The sequence below is a fragment of the Crocuta crocuta genome, unplaced genomic scaffold, assembly GCF_008692635.1.
Source record: "Crocuta crocuta isolate KB4526 unplaced genomic scaffold, BGI_CrCroc_1.0 scaffold129, whole genome shotgun sequence".
Lineage (NCBI taxonomy): Eukaryota > Metazoa > Chordata > Mammalia > Carnivora > Hyaenidae > Crocuta > Crocuta crocuta.
In genome coordinates this window covers 5,059,292-5,080,545 of record NW_027551571.1, presented here as the reverse complement: position 1 = coordinate 5,080,545, position 21,254 = coordinate 5,059,292, and the positions used below count along the sequence as shown (strand labels likewise).

The following is a 21,254-nucleotide window of genomic DNA, read 5'->3' as shown; positions in this document are numbered from 1 at the left end:
CCCCAAAAAAATTTTTTTAAAGAAAATGTTTTTTTTTTTTTTTTTTTTTTTTTTTTACGTTTATGTATTTTGAGAGAGCAGGGGAGGACAGAGAGAGAAGAGAGAGAATCCCAAGCAGGCTTACACTGTCAGCACAGAGCCTGATGTGGGGCCCGAACTCTTGAGCCCTAAGATCATAACCCGAGCTGAAGGAGTCAGACGCTCAACCGACAGAACCTCCCAGGCGCCCCAAGATGAATGCCTTTGCTGAGTTCTAATTTCAGTTAATAAAGCCCTTAACATACCTGGCCGTCCCCTTCAGCATTTCCACATTAGATCTGTTAGCGAGTTGTTAATCCATGGGTAACTAATCAGAAAAGTGTGTGTTTTAATCGTGTTTTAAGCTTCCTTCTCTTTCAGTTTATGTTCATGTGTTCTGCTTTCTTACGACTTCCTAGTCAGAGTAGTATTCCAGGCCAGTGCCATTTTCTTGTGTGTGGTCTCAGCTGCGTGTGTGTGTGTGTGTGTGTGTGTGTGTGTGTTTTAGATGGAGACAGACAGACAAGTATACTCTGTACAGTGGGTAAAATAAGTTTCTTCTGTGCCCCTGCCTTGGAGCCTACTTCTTATAATATACCTATGGAAAGATTTATTCAAAAATTTAAGTAACTTTTCCACATTGGAGACGCCTGTTACTCCATAATGATTAGGTTAAAAAATAATTTTAATCACAGGTTAAGATCTTATTTATATTATATTGTACAATTTATAGTGTACAAGAATATGAAAAAAATTTTCATATATTATTCACACCATCGATGGGGAAAGAAAATGGTAAGTTCGTGTGTGTGCCCACAGATGTGTCATCTCAGGGATGGCTTAGATTGAGTTTAAAACCAGAGATCTTCATCCTATTGTGCCTGAATTTTGTGAAATGAGTGGATAAGTTAGTTTTCTCATTCAGGGGTGGATTTCTACATTAGAACACTAGGAAATTCAGTGTCCTGTTAGCCAGAATGTTCTTACGGATAGATGGCTGCAGATTAAGGATTAGAAGATTATTTGATTGGAGCCATCGTGTTTTCAGAATAAATAGTTTTGGGTGTCCCTGGTTTTTAGTAAATGCCACCATTTGGTAGTTTTTGTTGCTTTGTGAGAAGGAGTTTTAGGTATTTGGGAGACAAATAACTAATGTTCTGTCAGGGCTGTTCTGAAATCCAGATTTATTACCTTTTCGTCATTGTGCCTTGAGTTATGGAAAAAGCAGTAATCCTTGAGCCACATAACCCTCAGTGCTTTCATGTAGCTAGGAGACGCGAATGCCAGGGCACTGAGTGAGCCGTTATGGGGTTTCGTTTAATTGTCCCAGCTCTCCTGGGCCTTGGGATATGGGACTCCCTTCTATGCTGTTCACAGAATTTTAGGCCATGGAAGTTACACTCATTTTTTTTTTTACTTTTTATTTATTTTTTAAAAATTTATTTCTGAAAGAGAGAGAGAGAGAGAGACAGTGTGAGCAGGGGAGGGTCAGAGAGAGAGGGACATACAGGATGATCTGAAACAGGCTCCAGGCTCAGAGCCGGCTGTCAGTACAGAGCCCGACGTGGGGCTCGAACCCACAAACCGTGAGATCATGACCTGAGCCGAAGTTGGACACCTAACCAACTGAGCCACACAGGCGCCCCACACTCCTTATTTTTTATCTGCAGATGTTCTGTGTTAAACAGAAGCACTTTGTAGCCTAAATGGGTTTAGCTTGATGCTTGCGAATGGGAGTCCTTCTTCTAACAGTGCTCTTATTTTTATAGGTATGCCTTACACTTTCTCGTACAAAGTGGAATTTCCTACTGTATCATGATCATAATAGGAGTGGAGAACATGCACAAGTAAGTGTCACCTCTTTATACATATCAATGCGTCTTTCGCTGTAAGAGAAGAGATCACAATTCTGTTCTGTTCTATTAAGAATCCTTCTAAACGGTGATAATTTTCTCCAGGAGAGCTGTCCTGAATTACTTAAAGCAGGCAGCCCTGGCACTGCCGCCATCTCGGGCTGGATAGAGCTGACGTGGGGGCCGTCCTGACGTGGGGGCCGTGCACGGCACCCCAGGCCCCACCCACTAGGTGCTGGTAGCACCTCCCCCCTCGAGGTGGGGCAACTGTGAATGTTCCCAGATATTTTCAGATGTCCCTCGGGAGGCAAAACAGCAGACGCGTGGTGTCTGTTTTGTTTTCTGAATACAGTGTGGCACCGAGGAGGTTGTAGGTTCTCAGGAAGCATTTATTGAATGAATGAATGAAAAAATGAACGAGTGAGTGAGTGATCCCCTGACTTCTGTGTGACAGCAAGCCCTTTCCCGCTAGTCTCCCCTGAGCTCTTGCTCTTAGGCCACAGCCTCTGCCTCCTGCAGAGCTCTGCGCTCCACCTCGGGGCTGCCAGCGTAGTGGCTCTGTCTCCCGTTCTGCTTGCCGCAAAGCCCCAGACCTCATTCTTGAACCTGGACATGGGTGCTGGACTTCCCTTCCACCTCTGCCCCCAGGGGGCACGGCATGGAGGGAGGGAAGCCCAGTAGATGGGAATGGGGGAGTGGGTGTAAGCCATGGAAGAGGAAAGGGAGTAGAAATGTGTTTCGGGCAGACCCGCCTGGAGCCTGGAAGGCATTTTCCCGGAGCAGGCGGCCGTGTGGCCGGGCTCTGGGCGGCCCTGATGTGCTAAATGAGCCTTTGTGGACGGGCGTGGGAACCTCAGCGCCCGTCATGTTCGGTTTTTGTTTTCTAACTTTTCTATGGGAAAACTTGTTTTGAGTTCTGAAAATTCTCAGACTTCTGGAACACAGCACAAAGGGACTGCCGTTATTTAAATACAAACAGCAGAAACGTGGGATGGTGACAACAGGAAGAGGAGAGAAGCCTGTCAACCTCGAGAAGTTAAGCTGCAGTATTTTCATTGTAACTTGGCAAGGAACTTTCAACAGAACAAGTGACCTAGAGAAAAAAATGTAGAAAGTGTAGACGTATACAATGAAATCGTACCTGTCTGGTGGGTTGCCAGGGTGTGGACGGGGTTATATCGTAAGAGATGTAGGAAAGTAGTTTTAAGTTTTCCATTTTATCGCCCCGCCCCTCCCCCACCAATGTGAACCAACATTTGTCGTTTGCCTCAGTGTTTCCAGAAACTTTCGGATCACGGAGATGCGGCCCTTCCCCTCTGAAACGCACTGTTGGGTTGGAGACGTTAAGGCAGTGAGTCACGCAGCGGACACGTGGTGGCTGGTGCTGGGATCCGGTGCTGCGTACGAGGACGCGCTCTGTCGCAGCCAGACCCTTACCGCCCCAACCCCCAGTCCCCCTGCGCTGAGCGTTAGAAAAGAAGAACGTACTCAGGCGTGGGGAAGCACGAAGGGGGGAGCGGCTGGAAACTAGTCACACCCAGACTGTGGGTGCGTCACCCATTTACTGTATGTTCAGTAGAATAAAGCAGTCGGAAACAGTACAGATATTTGGTGCTAAGTAGAAATTATGCTAAAGTGCATTTTTAGGACTGGAGAAGCATTGACAGAGAGTTTCCTCAGATGCCTCCTTGATGGATGGTGACATTGAACGGCAGGCTGGGTCATGAGCAGGGATCAAATTCAAACTCTTCCCCCGAGGGGCCCTAGTGGTTGACTGGATGAGCCCTGGTTTGGAGCCCTGTGTATATGGGTCTGGATTCAGACTCTTTGATTTAGGACCTTGGCCAAGTCACTTAACCTTTCTGGGTCTAAGTGGGATTAAACCAGTGACTCCCTAAAGAGTCTGCCTCCCTCATACCCTGGGCGCCCCGGTCAGCTCTTGTTTGCACACAGGGCTGGGCCGGGAGGAAGAGGCGCTCCAGTTCTGGGTGATCTGCCCTCAGAGGTCACTCTTAGTTACGATGTTTTGCTGGGGCTTTTTCTTCCTGATACCATGTCAGAGCTTGCTGTAAGCGCTCAGCGCCGTCACACCCAGTGCCGTGCGCTGTAATTCATCCCGTCGTCTTCCCAGAAAGTGAACTCGGTAGGGATCTTTCACTTATTTTTTGATCCCATTTTTGTGCATGTAGATGATAGAAGCTCTCGGTAGGTGAGGTTATCTTTTCTGTTCAGTTGAATAAGTATTTTGTGACTCTTGCTTTGAGGTTTTTTAAATTTTAATCTGTTTTTGGTTTCGTATTTCCAAACAGATTATATTCATTCCTGCTGTAGGCCCTGAGCGGCCGCTCCGTGGCTTGACTTACGGCCCCGTTCCCGCTTCCTGCCCTTCCTCCGTGTTCTTCTGCCCCTTAGGCTCTTGCAGCGCAGTGGCCCTGGGGGTTGGGCTGGGCTTAGGGAGAGAGGAGGCAGGGTGTAGCTGGTCTGGCCTTTGTCTCAATCCAGGAGGACCCTGAAGAGCGGCTCGTGCAGGGTCCTTTCCACCTGTTCCCCGCCAGCACTGACCCGACCCCTGCAGGGCCGATTCCTAGAGAAGAGTGTCGTTAGTGGCTGGCCCACCTCTGCGAGGAAGGAGTGATGATCTCGGAAACGCCATCTGGCAGGCAGAAGCCTCAAGTCACTTGAAAATTTGTCCTCATGAAGTTAATTAGCAGTGGTTCGTGGCTCAGCAGGGACTCTGGGGAAAATATTAACTTCGCTGAGGACAATCTTATCCTCCCATGAGAGGGAATACAATGTGGCAGGAAGGAAACTGGACTCTTAGATGTTTTCTTCTATGTTCTCTGTGGACCATGTTTGGAAGCCTTGTAGTGGTTTGGGATAAAGACATAGGCTCTTGTGGTATTGCTGGGCTAGAAGTTGAATTTCAGTTGTAAGACCGTAAGTAATTCTAAAATCGACTCTTTATGTTACCTTATGTTTATAGTAAGTGATGCTTCATTAATTATTGTGTGTCAGTCGCTGTGCAAAGCACACGCATGGGCACGTAAGGCTTTGGAGGGAGTGTGACCTGTTTCCCAGGGAAACAGGTTAGCAAGTGATGGATCTGGGATTAGAACTAGGTGTGTCTGATTGCACCTGGGGCAAACCAGGTAAAACCAGGTAAAACCAGGTAAAACCAGGTAAAACCAGGTAAAACCAAGTAAAACCAGGTAAAACCAAGTAAAACCAGGTAAAAACAGGTAAAACCAAGTAAAACCAAGTAAAACCAAGTAAAACCAAGTAAAACCAAGGTTTTACTTCTGCATTATGTTACTTCTAAGCAGCATGATCATGAGGACACATTATTAAAAAAGAAATACCCTAAAGTGATTGAGAAAAAGTAATGAGAGCCAACAGGCAGGGTCCCCAGCAAAGGGAGAGGTTTGTGTGTTTGTTACTCTCACTTACAGCAAAGATGCAGATACTTTATCCAGAAAGGTGCAGTGGCCTTGTGCGTGTTGTGCTTAGGGTCTGAGGATCTTAAATATTCTCAGTTCTCACAAGGAGGAAAAGTTATTTCTTGGTGATAGGTACAGGATGTCCAGGTTCCGTCGGATTCCTGAAAAATCTTGACAAGGCACCATTCCATAAAATCCTGCACTCAGGAAAGAGCATGACTCAGACTCCTTTATACCATTCAGCCCATTATAGGGTCTCTTTCGGAGGTATTTGAAGGCCAAATTTTATTTCTCATCGTAAACTGGATGTGTCTGTTAAGGTGATTCAGTCATCCTTGAGCAAGTAAGGGAAGCTTTTTTGTCTTAGGCTTGCACAGGGTTTTTATACAAAGTAAGGGTTTTACGTTAATGTAGGGATGCTAATGAGACTAACACACATCCCTTAGTAGATAAAGGCGTTACTTGGGGCGCTGCTGTTCATCGGAATGTGCTAGAGTAAACACACATGTGCACAGATTTCTTGTTCAATGAGGTTCTACCACCTCAGGTCTGTCTAAAATGTCAGATTAGTATCTTATTCCATATTAATCAGCTCAAAAACAAAAGAAAGTTTTGGATCCAGTGAGGTGAATATATTCTTCTTGTTTTAAAAATAACAATTCATGTATTATAAAAAATAAGTAGATAATCATAATAATTAAAAATAAGAGTGCTTTTCATTGGCGAAGTAGGAGGACCCATCTTCTGGTTTTGGGTACTTCCAGAAACTACTTTTACATTAAGATCTTAACCCTTGCCCGAGTGTTGAAATAAACATTAAAAACTCACATAACTGTCTTATTTGAATGGTGAGCAAATGCATTCAGTTATGTGTCATAACACACGCGACGTACATAAAGTGTGTGGTCCTTGTTGAAGTTCCATGAGAATCAAAGCTTTTGTGACTGGATTGTTTGTTTTTTAACTTTTAGGTAAGAAATGGGGAAGTAGTTTCGGAAAACCAGGGCTTGCTAAGTGAGGAAACTACCTGTGGCCTGTTCTAGTACACCTGTTGACATGTGTGAGTTTTGTCCTCACGGTGTTAGAAGCAATGTGACTTAATCAAACCTTTGGAACCTGACTTTGGTGTTCCAATGACGGAGTGGCTACCAGGTGCCAGTGACTTGTGGAGTGCTTTTTATAAATATCCCATTTAAGTGCCCCAACAGGGTTTGGGAGAGTGTGTTACTTATGTGCAGACCATGAAACGGAGGTTCCAGAAAGCAAACACACTAGAACACACTCACAAAGCCAGTTCTAAAGGTTTTTTGGGTTTGGTTTTGTGTGTGTGTGTGTGTGTGTGTGTGTGTGTGTGTGTGTAACTTAGACAAAAAACGTTCACCTGTTTAGCAGACAGCATAAAAATCCTAGTTGTTTTTTGGTAGAATAACAAGCATTGTATTGTGAATGGCTTTATTAAAGTATATAATAAATACAGATTTTAAAATGCTGTTTTAATGTGACAAAAAATAGAATTTTAAAATACTCTGGGATAATTTGTGTGGCGAAAAGTACTGACCTCCTCCTACTTGTTGCTAGCTTATTAAATAATTCATTTTAGAGCAATTATGGAAAGATAGAGGGTAATCAAAGGTGATGGGCATCTATTTTTCACAGTGAAAATTGAGCTTTTGCTTAACCTTAATGAAGGGGCACCTGGGTGGCTCAGTCAGTTAAGCATCTGACTCTTGATTTCAGCTCAGTCATGATCTCATGGTTCATGAGTTCAAGCTCCGCATCGGGCTCTGTAATATGGGATTCTCTCTTTCTTTCTCTCTCTCTCACCCTCCCCTGCTCATGCTCGCTCACTCTCTGAAAATAAATCAACATTTTTTTAAAAATTAAAAAAATAAATAAAATTTAATGAAGATCAGAAAGAGATGAGATCTTCCTTATCTTTTGCTAGCCTTGAAATTGTGGGTATTCCAGAAAATGTGCCCTTAGCATGACTTGTCTTGGGAAGAAGACAATATGGGGATGGGCGAGGCACTATTTGCCTTTTTCTTAGTTTTGGAAAATCTTGTATAGAATTCATATTGTTGGAACTGTTTCCTTTTAAAACTCCAGTGATTAGTTGGGGCGCCTGGGTGGCTCAGTCGGCTGAGCCTCCAACTTTGGCTCAGGTCATGATCTCACAGTTTGTGAGTTCAAGCCCTGTATCGGGCTCTGTGCTGACAGCTCAGAGCCTGGAGCCTGCTTCCAATTCTGTGCCTCCCTCTCTCTCTACCCCTTCCCCTACTCACAGTCTGTGTCTCTCTCTCAAAAATGAATAAACATTAAAAAAATTTTTTTTTAATTCTCAGTTTTAGCCTAGCGTGGTATATATCAGTGGCTGCTATTTATGTGAGTTATGCTTCTTTGGTTTCCTCAATAATTTTTGAGTAAAAAGGATCCTGAGACCACAAGAGGGGGAGTGCTGCTCTAGAACTCTACCATGGCACGTGAGGCGGCGCAGGTGTGCGGCTCACGCCTGGCCTACACCTGCTCTCAGAGCTGCCCTGCTGCTGATGGAGCCCTCAGGGAGCACGGCCTTCTGTCTCTGTGCTCCCCCTGGATCCGTCCACCCCTGGCCACCTGCTCGGTGTGCAGAGGGGCCACAGAGACCTGCACTGAGAGTCTAGAACAATCCTGGAGGCGATGCTGTGTCCACTCCACTGTCCCCGGTTCTCCCAGTTGGTGTCTTCCTGACCTCGCTTCTGTTGTTCATTGTTTCTGTCACTCTCACTACCTGAGTGTCACCGCGTACGCCCCCAGGCACACGTCCGGGCTGGGGTGACACCGATCTCCACTGCACTTGGGCAGCCATGTGTTCTGAGAGAGGGCCACGTGGGGGCTCTTATTTCACTTCAGTCTTCAGTTTTCTTGCAAATAATTTTATTTTATTTTTTTATTTTANAAGTCGGACGCTTAACCGACTAAGCCACCCAGGCGCCCCTCTTGCAAATAATTTTAATTGATGTTTTCAGTGTCCTTTCCCATTCTTTTCACATTAGCCTGAATTTTAGTGACCTTTAAGTTCATTCACCTGATCTCTGCCTTCTCACACTTAGCAGACAATGTAAGTTCATAATTAAAAGTCCTGAGGGGAGCTTGAGTGGCTCAGTCAGTTAAGTGTCTGACTCTTGATTTTGGCTCAGGTCATGTCTCACTGTTTGTGGGTTCGAGCCCTGTGTTGGGCTCTGTGCTGGCAACATGGAGCCTGCTTGGGATTCTCTCCCTGCTTTTGCCTTCTCTCCCTCTCTCTCTCTCTCTCTCTCAAAATAAATAAACTTTAATAAATAAAAGTTCTGAGATGGAGATAAAGATAATTCTTGGGAGATAATCCTCACCGATGCGGGGTGAGGTGTTTAGAAGTGGGAAGAGGGAGGAGGAGGAGGTAGCTGGCTGTCTGCAGGTATCTTCCCCACCCGACCCCCCCGACAGAGAAGGGTGCCGGCCCTTCCCTTGTCCCGTGCCTTTCCGCACCCAGTCCATGTTACCACCAGGCCCCTCCCTCCCCGCAGGCTCTCTCCCTGGCCCCGGCTTGTAGCCCAGCAGCCGGGCTGATCCGGGATGCTTGCTGCTTCCTCGGCCCCGCCACGCATGGCCGTCACTAGGAACTCTTGTGCTTTGGTTCCCATCGGCTTGTAGGGGTGAGACATCTGCGAGGCATTTGAAACGGCGCCTGCTGTGTAGTAAGCACTGGTTAGCTGCCCTCCCTCCCCTCCCAATGCTCAAGTCCGTCCCGCTCTGCAGCAGCCTCGTACCTGGACGGTCATGGCTGGCGGCCCCGCCCTCTGCCCTGGCCTGTGCTCTGCTGTCCCGATGGTCCTCTTAACCCTCTGCCTGACTGTGGCTCCCTTCCGCCCAGCAGCGCCTCGGTGCCTTTGCCCTGCCTTTCTGTGCACTCTCGGTTTCAGCTCCCGCTCCCCGACCCGGACGGGCCCAGCCTTGATGAGCCGTTTGTAGCTCGAGCACACGCTGTGCCGTACTTCGCCCGGTTCCTTTGCGTGTGCAGGGAGCCCCCGCCGCCCCAGGCGTTCCTGCTGGTCTGGCGGCGTGTGACCTCTGGGCTGAAGCCCTTTCCCCTTTTCCTCTTCCCCCTTCCTGCCAGAATTAGTCCCCCTTGATCTTGAATGGCCCCTGTGATGTCGCATATCGTGCCGTGCCATGCGGATCTGTGGTCGAGGTCCTGGCTGTGGAGCCACACCCCCACCACCCTCACCCGCTCAGGAGCTTGGTCACGCTGTCGGGGTTACTTAGCCCCTCTACCCTCACCTTCCTCATTCGTGCATTAGGAGCAACAGTAATTCCTACCTCCTAGGACTGTGGCAGAGATTAAATGAGCTATACTGTATTTCATTGACTGTAAGATGCCATTACAGCATTATTTTAAGCACCACTAAAGAAGATGGCATGCTATCAGTTGGGAGGGCGTCCTTGGCTTCAGAGATGCTGAAATGTGAGCATGCAGGAGCATCAGATTCAGGGAGATGCAGTTTGCAGAGCCCCTGGCCGGGGGTGCGGGGTGGGAGGCGGGCATGTGGTAGCCAGTGTCTGCCTCCCATGCGAGGCTTGGAACCTAGGAGGACAGGGACTGAGCCGCATTCGCCTTTGTAACCTCAGACTCTCTCCGGAGACCAGGGATGGGAATGTGTACTTGAGCACAGCCAAATGGGCTCTGCGCACGAGCTGACCGTTTCCTCACCCCTGCAACCAGAGGGCAGGCTCAGTGCACGTCTCCTCCCAGGGCCCCTTTTCTGAGAAGCCCTGACCCGCTCAGCTTTGGCTCGGCTCTCGTGCTGCCTTCTTCCGGTCCCCACTTGGGGTCTTAGGTATTCCGAGCCAAAATATGGATTATGGAGAACTGTAATTCACAGTCCTTCTTTTGCTTTTAAGAGCTTTGAAGAATTAATTGAATCACTTTTTTTTTTCTTTTCCTGCTTTCCTTCTACAAATTGTTTCACCCTAAAGTGTAATAGAAAAAAGATGAGTGGTCTTTGGTGTTGTGGGAAGGGGAAGGAAGGTCAGGACCCTATATTAAAATGCAGCCCCCGATGGACAGAGAGTGACAGGCCTCTGATCTGCTTGGTGGAGGCCCAAGGTCTTTGAATTGGGGACTGGGGGGGCGGGTGATGTGAAGCCTTTTCCAAACATTCTTCTTTGCAGAGTCCTGGTTGTGGTAGCAACGAGAACAGGCTGAAATCTGGATGTTTTTTGGTGGATCATTGTCTTTCTCAGTTGCCCCCAAGATTCTGTCATTACATTGTTTGCCAGAGGTAGTTCTTGATGTTATTGAGAGCTTTAAGTTTGTGCATAATCACGACTTACTAGGACAAGCTGAGTTGGGGACTGCTAAGCAGATAACATTTTGAACTAGAATACGAAGGTCTCAAATCTTTTTAAAAAATATTTATTTATTTTTGAGAGAGAGAGTGTGAGTGAGGGAGGGGGGCAGAGAGAGGGTGGGAGAGAGGATCCCAAGCAGGCTCTGCGCTGTCAGCACAGAGCTCGACTCAGGGCCTGATCCACCATGAGCCATGAGATCGTGACCTGAGCCAAAATCAAGAGCCAGACACTCAACCGACTAAGCCACCCAGGCGCTCCCAAATATAAAAATCTATGTTTTGAAAGATGAAAGAATCTTGCTTAATGCCAGCAGCCAAAACCCAGTTTTACTTGTATATTTGAGTCAACTTTGAGAATAATTAAGTGACTTGAGTATGTTACTGAACCAGGTGTGGGAGCAAAAGTTGGATTTTATAAAACAAGCTGAACAACAGCGGGTCGTTTGGTTCATTTCAGTCTTCTGTCAGCAGAGGGAGAACAGGAAAGAACCGAGTGCCTTCCTACACCAGTGTCACTATTTGTGTCTGGTCTGGTGAATACAGCTAAGCTCCTTTCCGATTTCTCATGAATGAGGCTCTGTAAAAGAACACACGAAACCTCTCACGACTTGCATTGTGTTTGTAATGCAGTGAGATCTCTTTGTTCCGGCAGAGAGAACACCTGGTCGGAAGAGCAGGGAGATGGCCCAGCAAGCCCGGATGCCCAGGGACAGTGGGGTTCTCTTAAGGAACATTAGAGTACCTGCGAGTCTCTAGGAAGGACGCAAGCGTGTGTTCTGTTCAGTAGACACCACATCTGGTGTCCATAAAGTGGGGACCCTGAAGAGGTGGTTACTCTACCCTCGGGAGGCAGCAGCATCCTAGCTGTCTGTGCCTCTGAATCTTGCGTGGGCGTGGCTGCCCTCTGCGGGTAAAGCAGGTGGGCTTTTGGAGTTTTACAGTTCTTGTCTTAGACCTCGGGATACTTTCCTGTGCACGGAGCTCAGGTCACTGTCCTTAGGGAGGTCTGGCGCCTCCTCTTGGCATGAAGACTTCGCCAGCTATGGGGAAGTTTCTTCTCGTCTGGGTCTGTGACTTGATTTACCTCCCGCACATACAGCATTTCTGTGCGAGCCTCCCCAAACCCGTCCCACCTGAGAGAGCTTCCAGCTGTCGAGGAACAAAGAGGTTGGCAAATTTTTTTCTCCCTCAAACAGTTAGAAAACGGAACAAACTTATCAAAACCATTTTAGGGCTCTGGAAATTGACCAAAGCAAACAACAGTTGAGAAGCATTTCTCCATTGAAAGAAACTGCTAACCTTGGAGTAAGAATAGGGAGAATCTGTGCTGTTCCTGCCTGAGGTTCCCGCCACTCCTCGCTCCTTGGCAAGGCAGTTCCGCTGGGGCAGGCTGGCCAGAGGCAGCGGACTTGATTTGGAGGGGAGGGCAGAAGCCCCTCGCAGCGGCTACACCTCCAGCCCTGCTCTCCTGCGGCTGTGGGGGTGCATTGACTGGAGAGATCCTGGAAATGAGAGAGCCGTCAGGGGACTTGAGAAGATTCCCATGGGGCACCTGGGTGGCTCATTCGGTTAAGTGTCCGACTTCAGCTCAGGTCATGATCTCACGGTTCGTGGGTTCGAGTCCCGTGTCGGGCTCTGTGCTGACAGCTCAGAGCCTGGAGCCTGCTTCAGATTCTGTGTCTCCCTCTCTCTCTCTCTCACCCTCCCCTGCTCATGCTGTCTCTATCTCTCTCTCAAAAATAAATAAAACATTAAAAAAATTTTTTTAATTAAAAAAGAGAAGATTTCCATGCAACGCTGGCTGCCTGGAGGCTGCATCCAAGGGAGGCCCGGGAGGGCCTGTGTGGGAGTAAAGCTGAGGCCAACTTCACAAGTATAGACTGCTGCACGGGGTCTTTAACCCACATGGAGATCCGCAGGCAGAGGCAGTGCCTTGCTGGCTGAAGGTATTTGAGCACAAGTTCCTAGTAAGCCCTGGCTGACCACTGAGCTGTGCAGACACAGGGGTGGCCCCTAGAGCGAGGCTGAGACATAAAACCAGTGAAAAACTGAGCAGAGACAGCAGCCGCTACCTGCCATGGGCGAGAAAGATTCAGCTGATTAAGTCCTAGTGAAAAAAACAAAAATGGCACGACAGCAATGCTCAAGGAAAAAAAAGGCAATCAAAATTGAGTTACTGTATTATTGAATATGGCCAGTTTTAAACACAAACTTAGGACAAATAGGGGAAAGGCAGTGAAATGAAACTGTCTCTAAATAGTTCCAGATGTTACATTTACCAAAGACTTCAAAGCAGCTATTATGGATGTGTTCAGAGACGTAAAGGAAGGTGTATATGATGACCATGAGTCAACAAATAGGGACTGTCACTAACGGGATAGCAAGTGTTAATCCGAACCAAATGGAACCGAGTTGGAAAGTTAATAACTGAAAGGAAAAACTTACTAGATGTGCCACACAGTGATTTGCGATGGCCAGAGCATCCGGCACCTTAGAGGTGGATTAGTAGGTACTAGGCGGTCTGTAGCACCGATATAAAACATACTGAAGAAAATCAAACCACTTCTGAGTCCTGGAGGGCAACACCACGTATACCAAATAGTCCAAAAGGAACGTGCAGAAACAATTCTGTTCACAGTACCGTCAAAAAGAATAAAATATTTTATTTTGGAATAAATTTAATAAAAGAGCTGCAATGACACTTGAAAACTATAGACCATCTCTGAGAGAAATTAAAGGAGATTAAATGGGAGCACCTGGCTGCGACTCTTGGTCTTGGGGTTGTGAGTTCAAGCCCCATGTTGGGCAGAGAGCTTACTCAAAATAAACAAATAAATAATAAATGGAAAGGTATTTCATATTCATGGGATGGAAGACTTCCACTGTGAAGAGGGTGGTTCTTCTCAAACTGATGGACAGATTTAATGCAATCTCTCACAAAAATTTCAGAAAGCTTTTTTAAATAGAAACTGACAAGTCTGAGCATCTGACTTCAGCTCAGGTCATGATCTCGCTGTTCCTGAGTTTGAGTTCCACATCGGGCTCTGTGCTGACAGCTCAGAGCCTGGAGCCTGCTTCAGATTCTGTGTCTTCTCTCTCTCTCTGTCTGTGTCTCTGTCTGTCTCTCTCTCTCTGTCTGCCCTTCCCCCACTCATGCTCTGTCGCTTACAAAATAAATAAACATTTAAAAATTATTTTAAAAAATTGACAGGATGATCATAAAATTTATATGAAAATACAAAGGACCTTGAATAAGAAAAAATTTTTTTGGAAAAACAACGAAAATTGACTCTACACTATGGTAGAGTCATAAAGATGCTGTGAAAATGGCATAAGAATGGGCATGTAAGTCAAAATTGAGAGTCTAGGGGCACCTGGGTGACTCAGTCAGTTAAGCGTCCGACTTTGGCTCAGGTCATGATCTCCCGGTTTGTGGGTTCGAGCCCCGCATCGGGCTCTGTGCTGACAGCTAGTTCAGAGCCTAGAGCCTGTTTGGATTCTGTGTCTCCTTCTTTCTCTGACTCTCCCCTGATTATGCTTTCTCTCTCAGAAATAAATAAAAACATTAAAAAATTAAAACAAAACAAAACTGAGAGTCTAGAAACACACCTTTTTTATACTTATGGTCAATTGATTTTCAGCAAAGGCACCATGGCCATTCAGTTGGGAGAAGATGGTCTTTGCCACATGTGGTGCTGGGACAATTGAAGTGTGAGGAGGTAGGCCTGGACCTTTCCCTCACACCACACATAAAAAGTCACTCAGTGTATCAGAGACTTGAGAGTGATATCTGAAACTATAAAACTTTAGAAGAAAATATGGGAGCTCTTTATGACTTTGGGTTAGGCCAAGACTTCTTAGATGTGACACCGAAAGAATGGCCCACACAGAAAATTCACTAATTATCCTTCATCAGAATGAAAACCTTTTTCTCTTCAAAAGACACTTCTAAAACAATAAACAGGCAAGCCACTGGGAGACCTCTGCAAAGCACAGATGTGATTCAGGAATCGCATCCAGAGTATATAAAGAGCTTGTACCACTCAATGCTAAGACAACCCAACTTAAAAATCGGGAGTATGGGGCTACAGTCAGCAAGTACGCTCAGCATCCACGGACCTGCTCGCGCGTAGTCTGCTCTAGACAAAGTCCCGGGACGTGCCTGCCATCCTGGAGTTCATGGCAAATGGGGGAGGGGGAGGCAGACAACAGGCAGGTAAACAAATACGGAAGTGAAATTATTGCAGAGAGAGAGAGAGGAATGAAATAATATGGGTGCCACCGGAGAGAGCTGAGAGCTGATGCTGCGTGTGAACCAGGGAGAGAGCCGTGAGCAGGGGGGAGCGGCCCACACCTGGCTGTCAGGAGCGCTCTGTGTGGTTGGAGACCCGAAAGAGGCCCAGTCTGGCTGGGGCCCGGTGAGCAAGGTCACGAGTGGTGTGCGACGAAGTCAGAGGGGGAGGCTGGGTCGACTGTAGTTGTGGGTGCAGTGGGAGCCCATCCCGGGGACATGGCTCCCAAGCTGTGTAGCTGGGGTGGTTAGGGGGTACGCGTGTGTAGCAGGGGTAGCGGTCAGAGGGACTGGGAAACCACACCAGACAAGACACGCTGGTCCAGGAGGGTCCGGTGGAGAGAGAGGCAGACACGTAGGGGGCAGTTTAGAGGCAGGACTAGGGACCAGATTGAGGATTGGCTGTGGGGCATGAAGAAAAGGGAGGAATTGGCTTCTGGTGGCTTGAGACACTGGCCGGGTGGTGTTATTTAGGAGATGGAGGGAAGCAGAGGTCGGAGGAGAGGCCGCGTGAGATGCAGCGTCCGGTTAGCAGTCGGACAAGCCTGCTGATCAGGGTAAAGGATCTCAAGCCTTAGAATGAAATGAAATCATCCAGAGGGGACGTTGTTCATAAATAAGAGAAGACTGGGGCTTCCTTCAAACTTGTCTCAAGTCACAGCCAGTAAGAGATCCAGCCTGCTGGTGTCCCTTTTTACTTCAGAACCAGCTTCTGTGTTTTCTTGAGACACCCTAATTGGAAAACTTGACCTTTCCTCCTTAGTTTCTATGGATCATATGTTATAAAAAGTTGGAGATTTGTTTTGCTTTTTACTTTTCCTTGGAAATCCTTAGCACTTTCTTTCACATTCTCTACCTTAGCCGGGGGGTTATTTTCTCATGCTGCTGAACTATTCATGTGACTTCCAGACCTTTCTCTTATAATCCGTCATATACATCAATCAGCCTTAATTATGATCTGAATAACTGTTTCATCCTGTGTCATTTGTTGCTCATATCAATGTTGCTGCTGTGAATCCCCACAGGAAAATAACCAAAATATTCATTCAGGAAATTCGTGCCCTCCAGAATACTTCGAACCCTGTGTTACCTTATTAGGGTTACTTTATTAGCTTATTTCCTGCTGTTTCCCCCGGGTTTTGCTAGGTAGGTGTTGTTCGGGCCACCGCATGGTGTGCTGACTCTTGGCTCTGCACACTCAGCTTAGCTGGGAAGCGCCTTGGCCTCTGTGTTACTCTTGTTCTGTGTTGGGGGCCTGTGTCCACACTGTCACCCTGGGAGCCTTCGGTCCCCTCTCTGGCCTGTGGTGGTCTTTTCATACCAATTCTCTTGTGCCCCATATTCACCTTCTTGGTACCGTTCAACGGCTCACGGGCACGTGTCACACATGTCAGAACTGTACAGAACGCCTTCCCTTTGTCACGCTCGGTGCTACGCACCGAGGGAGTTGGATGCCGAGGTCCCCAAGGAGCTCGGTGTAGTGAAGGATGTGGACATCCGAGAGACTCGTTTTACAAAGGGTGGCACAGCTCTTCTGAATGGAGCCCCATGGACCTCCCGAGACGGGAGGCCTGGCATTTAGAGCTAATCCTACAAAGCCCGGTGCTGTCACCGTCAGCTGGCAGACATTGTGACAGCATCCCTGACTTGACAGCAGGTTTGTGAACTGGGGAAGCTGTAGCTTTCTGTTCTTCCTGTCCCTTAATAAAAGGCAAGTGTATTGAGTCAAATGATGTCTTTAACAACCAACTCTAGGAAAACGTAAGACACATGATCTTAAAATGTGAAGAATGGCTGTTGTGTGTCGTTAAGAGGGTGTGCTTATAAGTGTAATAGCAGAAGGAGCTTTTTTCTTTTTTTAATATTTATTTATTTTGAGAGAGCAGGCGAGGGGCAGAGAGCAAGGAGAGAGAGAGAATCCCAGGGAGGCTCTGCACCGTCAGCACAGCCCCTCACGCAGGGCTCAGTCTCACCAACTGTGAGATCAAGACCTGAGCCGAAATCGAGTCAGATGCTTAACCGACTGCGCCCCCCAGGCGCCCCATAGTGGAAGGAACTTTTAAACTTGGTTTGGAGAAACCACATGGCTCCATAGTTGATTTATCGCCTGTGGGTTAGTGGAGGATGTATTAAACTGTTAATTGTAATACTTCAGCGGAAACAGTGTACCTTAGCAGGCGTTACTGCACACGCAGTCAGGAGAGCAGTGTCACGTTTATTAAGGGTCCCTTGCATTTGGAGTCTTAGAATAAAACTCAGGAAATTCTCAAATAGATTTTAGAAACCTGACGTTTTGTTGATGGGTTTAAGACACATTTCGAGACTGCCAGTTGTGCGTAGCAGATTAAACACACACATTTACCCACAACTCCACTGAAACGGCAGTGAAGTGCCAGGGCTGTAGTCAGAGGTGCAGAACCCGAGGCGCCAGAGACCGAAGCCTGAGGCACCTGCGGAGAGGACGGTGCTGTGAGGGCCGCTGTCCTTCCCTGGCCAGGGGCCCCTGGGGCCGGCCGCACGCAGCTCTGTCGTCGGGAGCCATGTCGTACCCTTGCCGCTGAGGCTCCTCACGTGTATGACTTTCTTATAAATAGGGACGAAGGAAGGGGCGAGCTCCGTTTGGGGTGTTGCCCTGGGAATTATCAGCGTGCGTTACTGGGCCACTTTCAGATCCCGTCGCACAGAAAAATAATTCTTCAGGCTGCCTTTTGCTTACAAACCACTAAATGCAAATGGAAAAACTTGATTAATCGTACATTTTTAAAATAAGAAATATGAATAATTTTTAAGCAGTGATCTTTCCAAGTCTCTGCCGATTTTATTTGACTTAAGATCTTGTTTGAAACATACTCAGAAATAGAACATTCAGTTTGTTTCATTCATTTTATTCACTCCTCGGTGAATAGATTCTTACTATGCCTAATAATTTACAGTGTATTTACAGGGCTGTTGTGGTTTTAGGGGAAAATTTTACATGTATACATATTGAGCATTTTAGGAAATTGTGTTCTGGTTAGTTAATTTTGCAAGTGCTGTACCATTCTTCTGTTTACCTGTTACCAAAGTCAGTTTTTAAGCTCCTATAAATTTTTTATTGAGTACTTTTCAGTCTATATTTCTTATCAGTGCCATCTTTTGGGTTAAATCTAATGCTCCCTCCCAATATTTAATTTTTAGTTCTTGGCTTATATGTTTATTGCTATTGAACGAGGGAAGAAATAAAAAGCCTAGCCAGATCGGGCAAACTGTAGTTTTGATTATTTAATTCGAAATGGTGTATTCCAGAAATGGAAGTATGCAACTGTGGATAGGAATTTTCAGATAGATTTTGAGAGAAATGGATTTGAGACCTAGGTTTGGAGAATTACTTACTTACAGGTGTTTGTTCAGACTGAGTCTGTCTGCAGGATTACAGTGCTGTCCCTCGAGCTTCAGGGTGAGAGGCCGACAAGCAGAGTACAGGTCAGGTTTGAGATACCTGATTGTTGGAAACTTGCCCCTTGACTTAAAGGCTTTTGTGGCCCACGAGCAGTTTTGCCCTGAGCTCGCTGCCGCCCGCGCTGTGCTCTGGCCGGCTCTGCCGAGGAGAGACGGAGGGCGAGGTGCCATGTGGGCCAAGCGCCACACGCGGTTATGTACGAACAGAATTATCTTTAAAGCGAGATCGGGCCCTGGCTCACCAAATTAATGAATGTGAAAATAGCACCGGTGAAAATCATGACCAACTTGAGACGCTGGGTACCGATGGTTACTAACTTGTCCTTCCCCTGAATTGCTGGATTCCGTGATCCGCCCGGGCACATGTGACGAGGGCTTTGAATGTTGCCAGGCTTCTTGAAGCTCAGTCATGTGCTAATGTTGTGAGTCTTTAACAATTCTTGTTCCTTGGTTGTAATCAAAATAAAAGTCTATGTAAATGTATGTCATTCATGTCATCCATCTGGTAGAACCAAAGAAAAGAGGGTTAAATTTTTTTTTTTTTAAATTGGCTCCTTGATCAACAGAAGTTCTCGAGGAAAAGTGGACTCTCTTTGAGGCGTGATGGGTTAGCTACTGGGGAGTCTTGGGCACTCTGGATGCGGTGTTTATGACAGATGAGGGAGGGGGTGGGGGAGAAAACTAGGTAGGATGCTATTTTAGCAGTCCAGGCACAGACCCGCTCCCGGTGGGCATTACTCAGTCGTGTGTGTGTGTGTGTGTGTGTGTCTGTTTATTTTTATTTAGAGAGAGAGAGAGAGTGAGCGGAACAGGGGAGATGCAGAGAGAGAGAGGGCAAGAGAGAGAATCCCAAGCAGGTCAGCACAGAGCCTGATATGGGGCTCGATCTCATGACCAGAGCCAAAATCAAGAGTCAGACCCTTTAACCACCTGAGCCACCCAGGTGCCCCAATTTGTATATTTTGTAGATAGGTTTGAGCATGGATATGAGTCATCCTGATGTTCACTATGAAGATGGATTTGGAGATTTGGGATGTGGGATGTGACTCATAAAGACGTATCAAAAATGACTTCAGTGTTTTGGGCAAAGCTGAGAGATGTTGTCAGTTAGAGTGATCAAGAAAACTAGGGAAAAGGTAGTGTTGGTGGGGTCAGGACTTCTACTTGGGACGTGTTGAGTTCCAGATACTTGCTAGGTAACACCCAGAGATGTTAGGTAGCTTGTTGGTTATTGGAGTTTGGAGAGAAGGAGGCGTATCCAGGCTGGAAACTGAGAATCTGGGAGCCGTCAGTACACAAAGGGCATATAAAATTAGGGGGCAGCGGACATCTCTTGGAAATAAGTAATCGGAGAAGAGAACCAAGCCCTGGGCCCCCAGGATGAGACGGACTGTGCAAAGGAGATTGTATAAAATGTTTTTATTTCCAAAATACTTTTCAGTCAACTTTAGATATAACTTAGGTAAGACAAAACCACCAGTTCAGTGAGTTTGGACAAATGTATAAACTGTAACTACCATCCAAATCAAGTTGGAGAGCATTTTACTCATCCCCAAAGTTTCTTCCTCTCCCTGTGTGATCAGTCTGGCTCTGTTCCTGCAGCTAGTGATCTGTTTTCTGGCTCTAGAGATGCATTTTGCCTGCTGTACCCTTCTGTATACATGGAACTGTATAGTAAGTAAGCTTTTGTGTCTGCACCCCCCCCCCTTTTTAAACTCCGCTTAATGTTGTAAAATTCCTCCCTGTCCTTTTTAAAAAACTTTTGTTACTTAATTTTAATAAGAATTAGAATCTGAGACAAAGCACACTGTAAGACATTTATGGAAGAAGCCACAGAAATTTACCAGCAGGAAACTCATTTTGTAACTTTATTTGTTAATTTTTAAGTGTTTATTTGTATTTATTTTTGAGAGAGAGAAGCATGCGTGTGGGGCAGAGAGAAGGAGAGAGAGAATCCCAAGTAGTCTCCACGCTGTCTGCACAGAGCCTGACACGGGGCTCACCCATGAGATCATGACCTGAGCCAAAATCAAGAGTCAGACGGTTAACCGACTGAGCCAACCAGGCACCCCTGTACTTTATTTTTTAATAGAAAGTCTGACTCTGTGAATATCTTAATTAGGATTTTATTTAAGGTGAACTTAAAATATATTTATATATTACAATATGTATTTATAATCATGGGAGTATTGTGTTAGAATATATCAGTGTGTATATGGGTATGTACATGTATATGCATGTATTTGTGTATACAGATACAATTGTATGTACATGTTTATGTTTTGTATATACATATATAAAGCAGGCTCCAGGCTCTGAGTTTTCTGCATGAGACTGATGTGGGTCTCGAACTCATGAACTATGAGATCATGACCTGAGCCAGTCAGATGCTTAACCAACAGAGCCACTGAGGCCCCACTGTATAATTTTCTTATATAAGCTATAGTAAAATACAATCTTATGATATGACTCAATATTAAGTATTACATGGTATATATGTTTTAATGACTTTTAATTGCATTTAAAGATGCAAAGTATAGCAATTATTATTTTTACAATGTTTATTTATTTTGAGAGAGAGAGAGAGGACAAGTAGGGGAGGGACAGAGAGGGAGAGAGAGTCCCAAATAGGCTCCGTGCTCAGTGCAGAGCCTGATGTGGAGCTTGATCTCACGATTGTGAGATCATGACATGAGCTGAAATCAAGACTCGGATGCTTTACCAACTGAGCTACCCAGGCGCCCCAAAGTGTAACAATTATAATTTATCTTTTAGAAGTAAAAAGGAATACCAGATTGAAAGAAAAAAATTATTAAGGATTCCATGATGGAAACAAAAGTGATCCTTAGAT

At 46.2% G+C, this 21,254-nt stretch overlaps 1 protein-coding gene across 2 annotated transcripts in view; it reads left to right on the top strand.

Moving 5' to 3' along the window:
- MBOAT2 (membrane bound glycerophospholipid O-acyltransferase 2) overlaps positions 1-21,254 on the top strand; it is a 73,812-nt gene that overhangs the window by 4,127 nt on the left and 48,431 nt on the right. For both annotated transcript variants that reach the window (XM_077751007.1, XM_077751013.1), the window contains exon 2: positions 1,788-1,865. In XM_077751007.1, coding sequence (XP_077607133.1) covers positions 1,834-1,865 — 32 coding nt within the window. In that variant the 5' untranslated portion in view covers positions 1,788-1,833. The remainder of the gene's footprint in view (positions 1-1,787; positions 1,866-21,254) is intronic.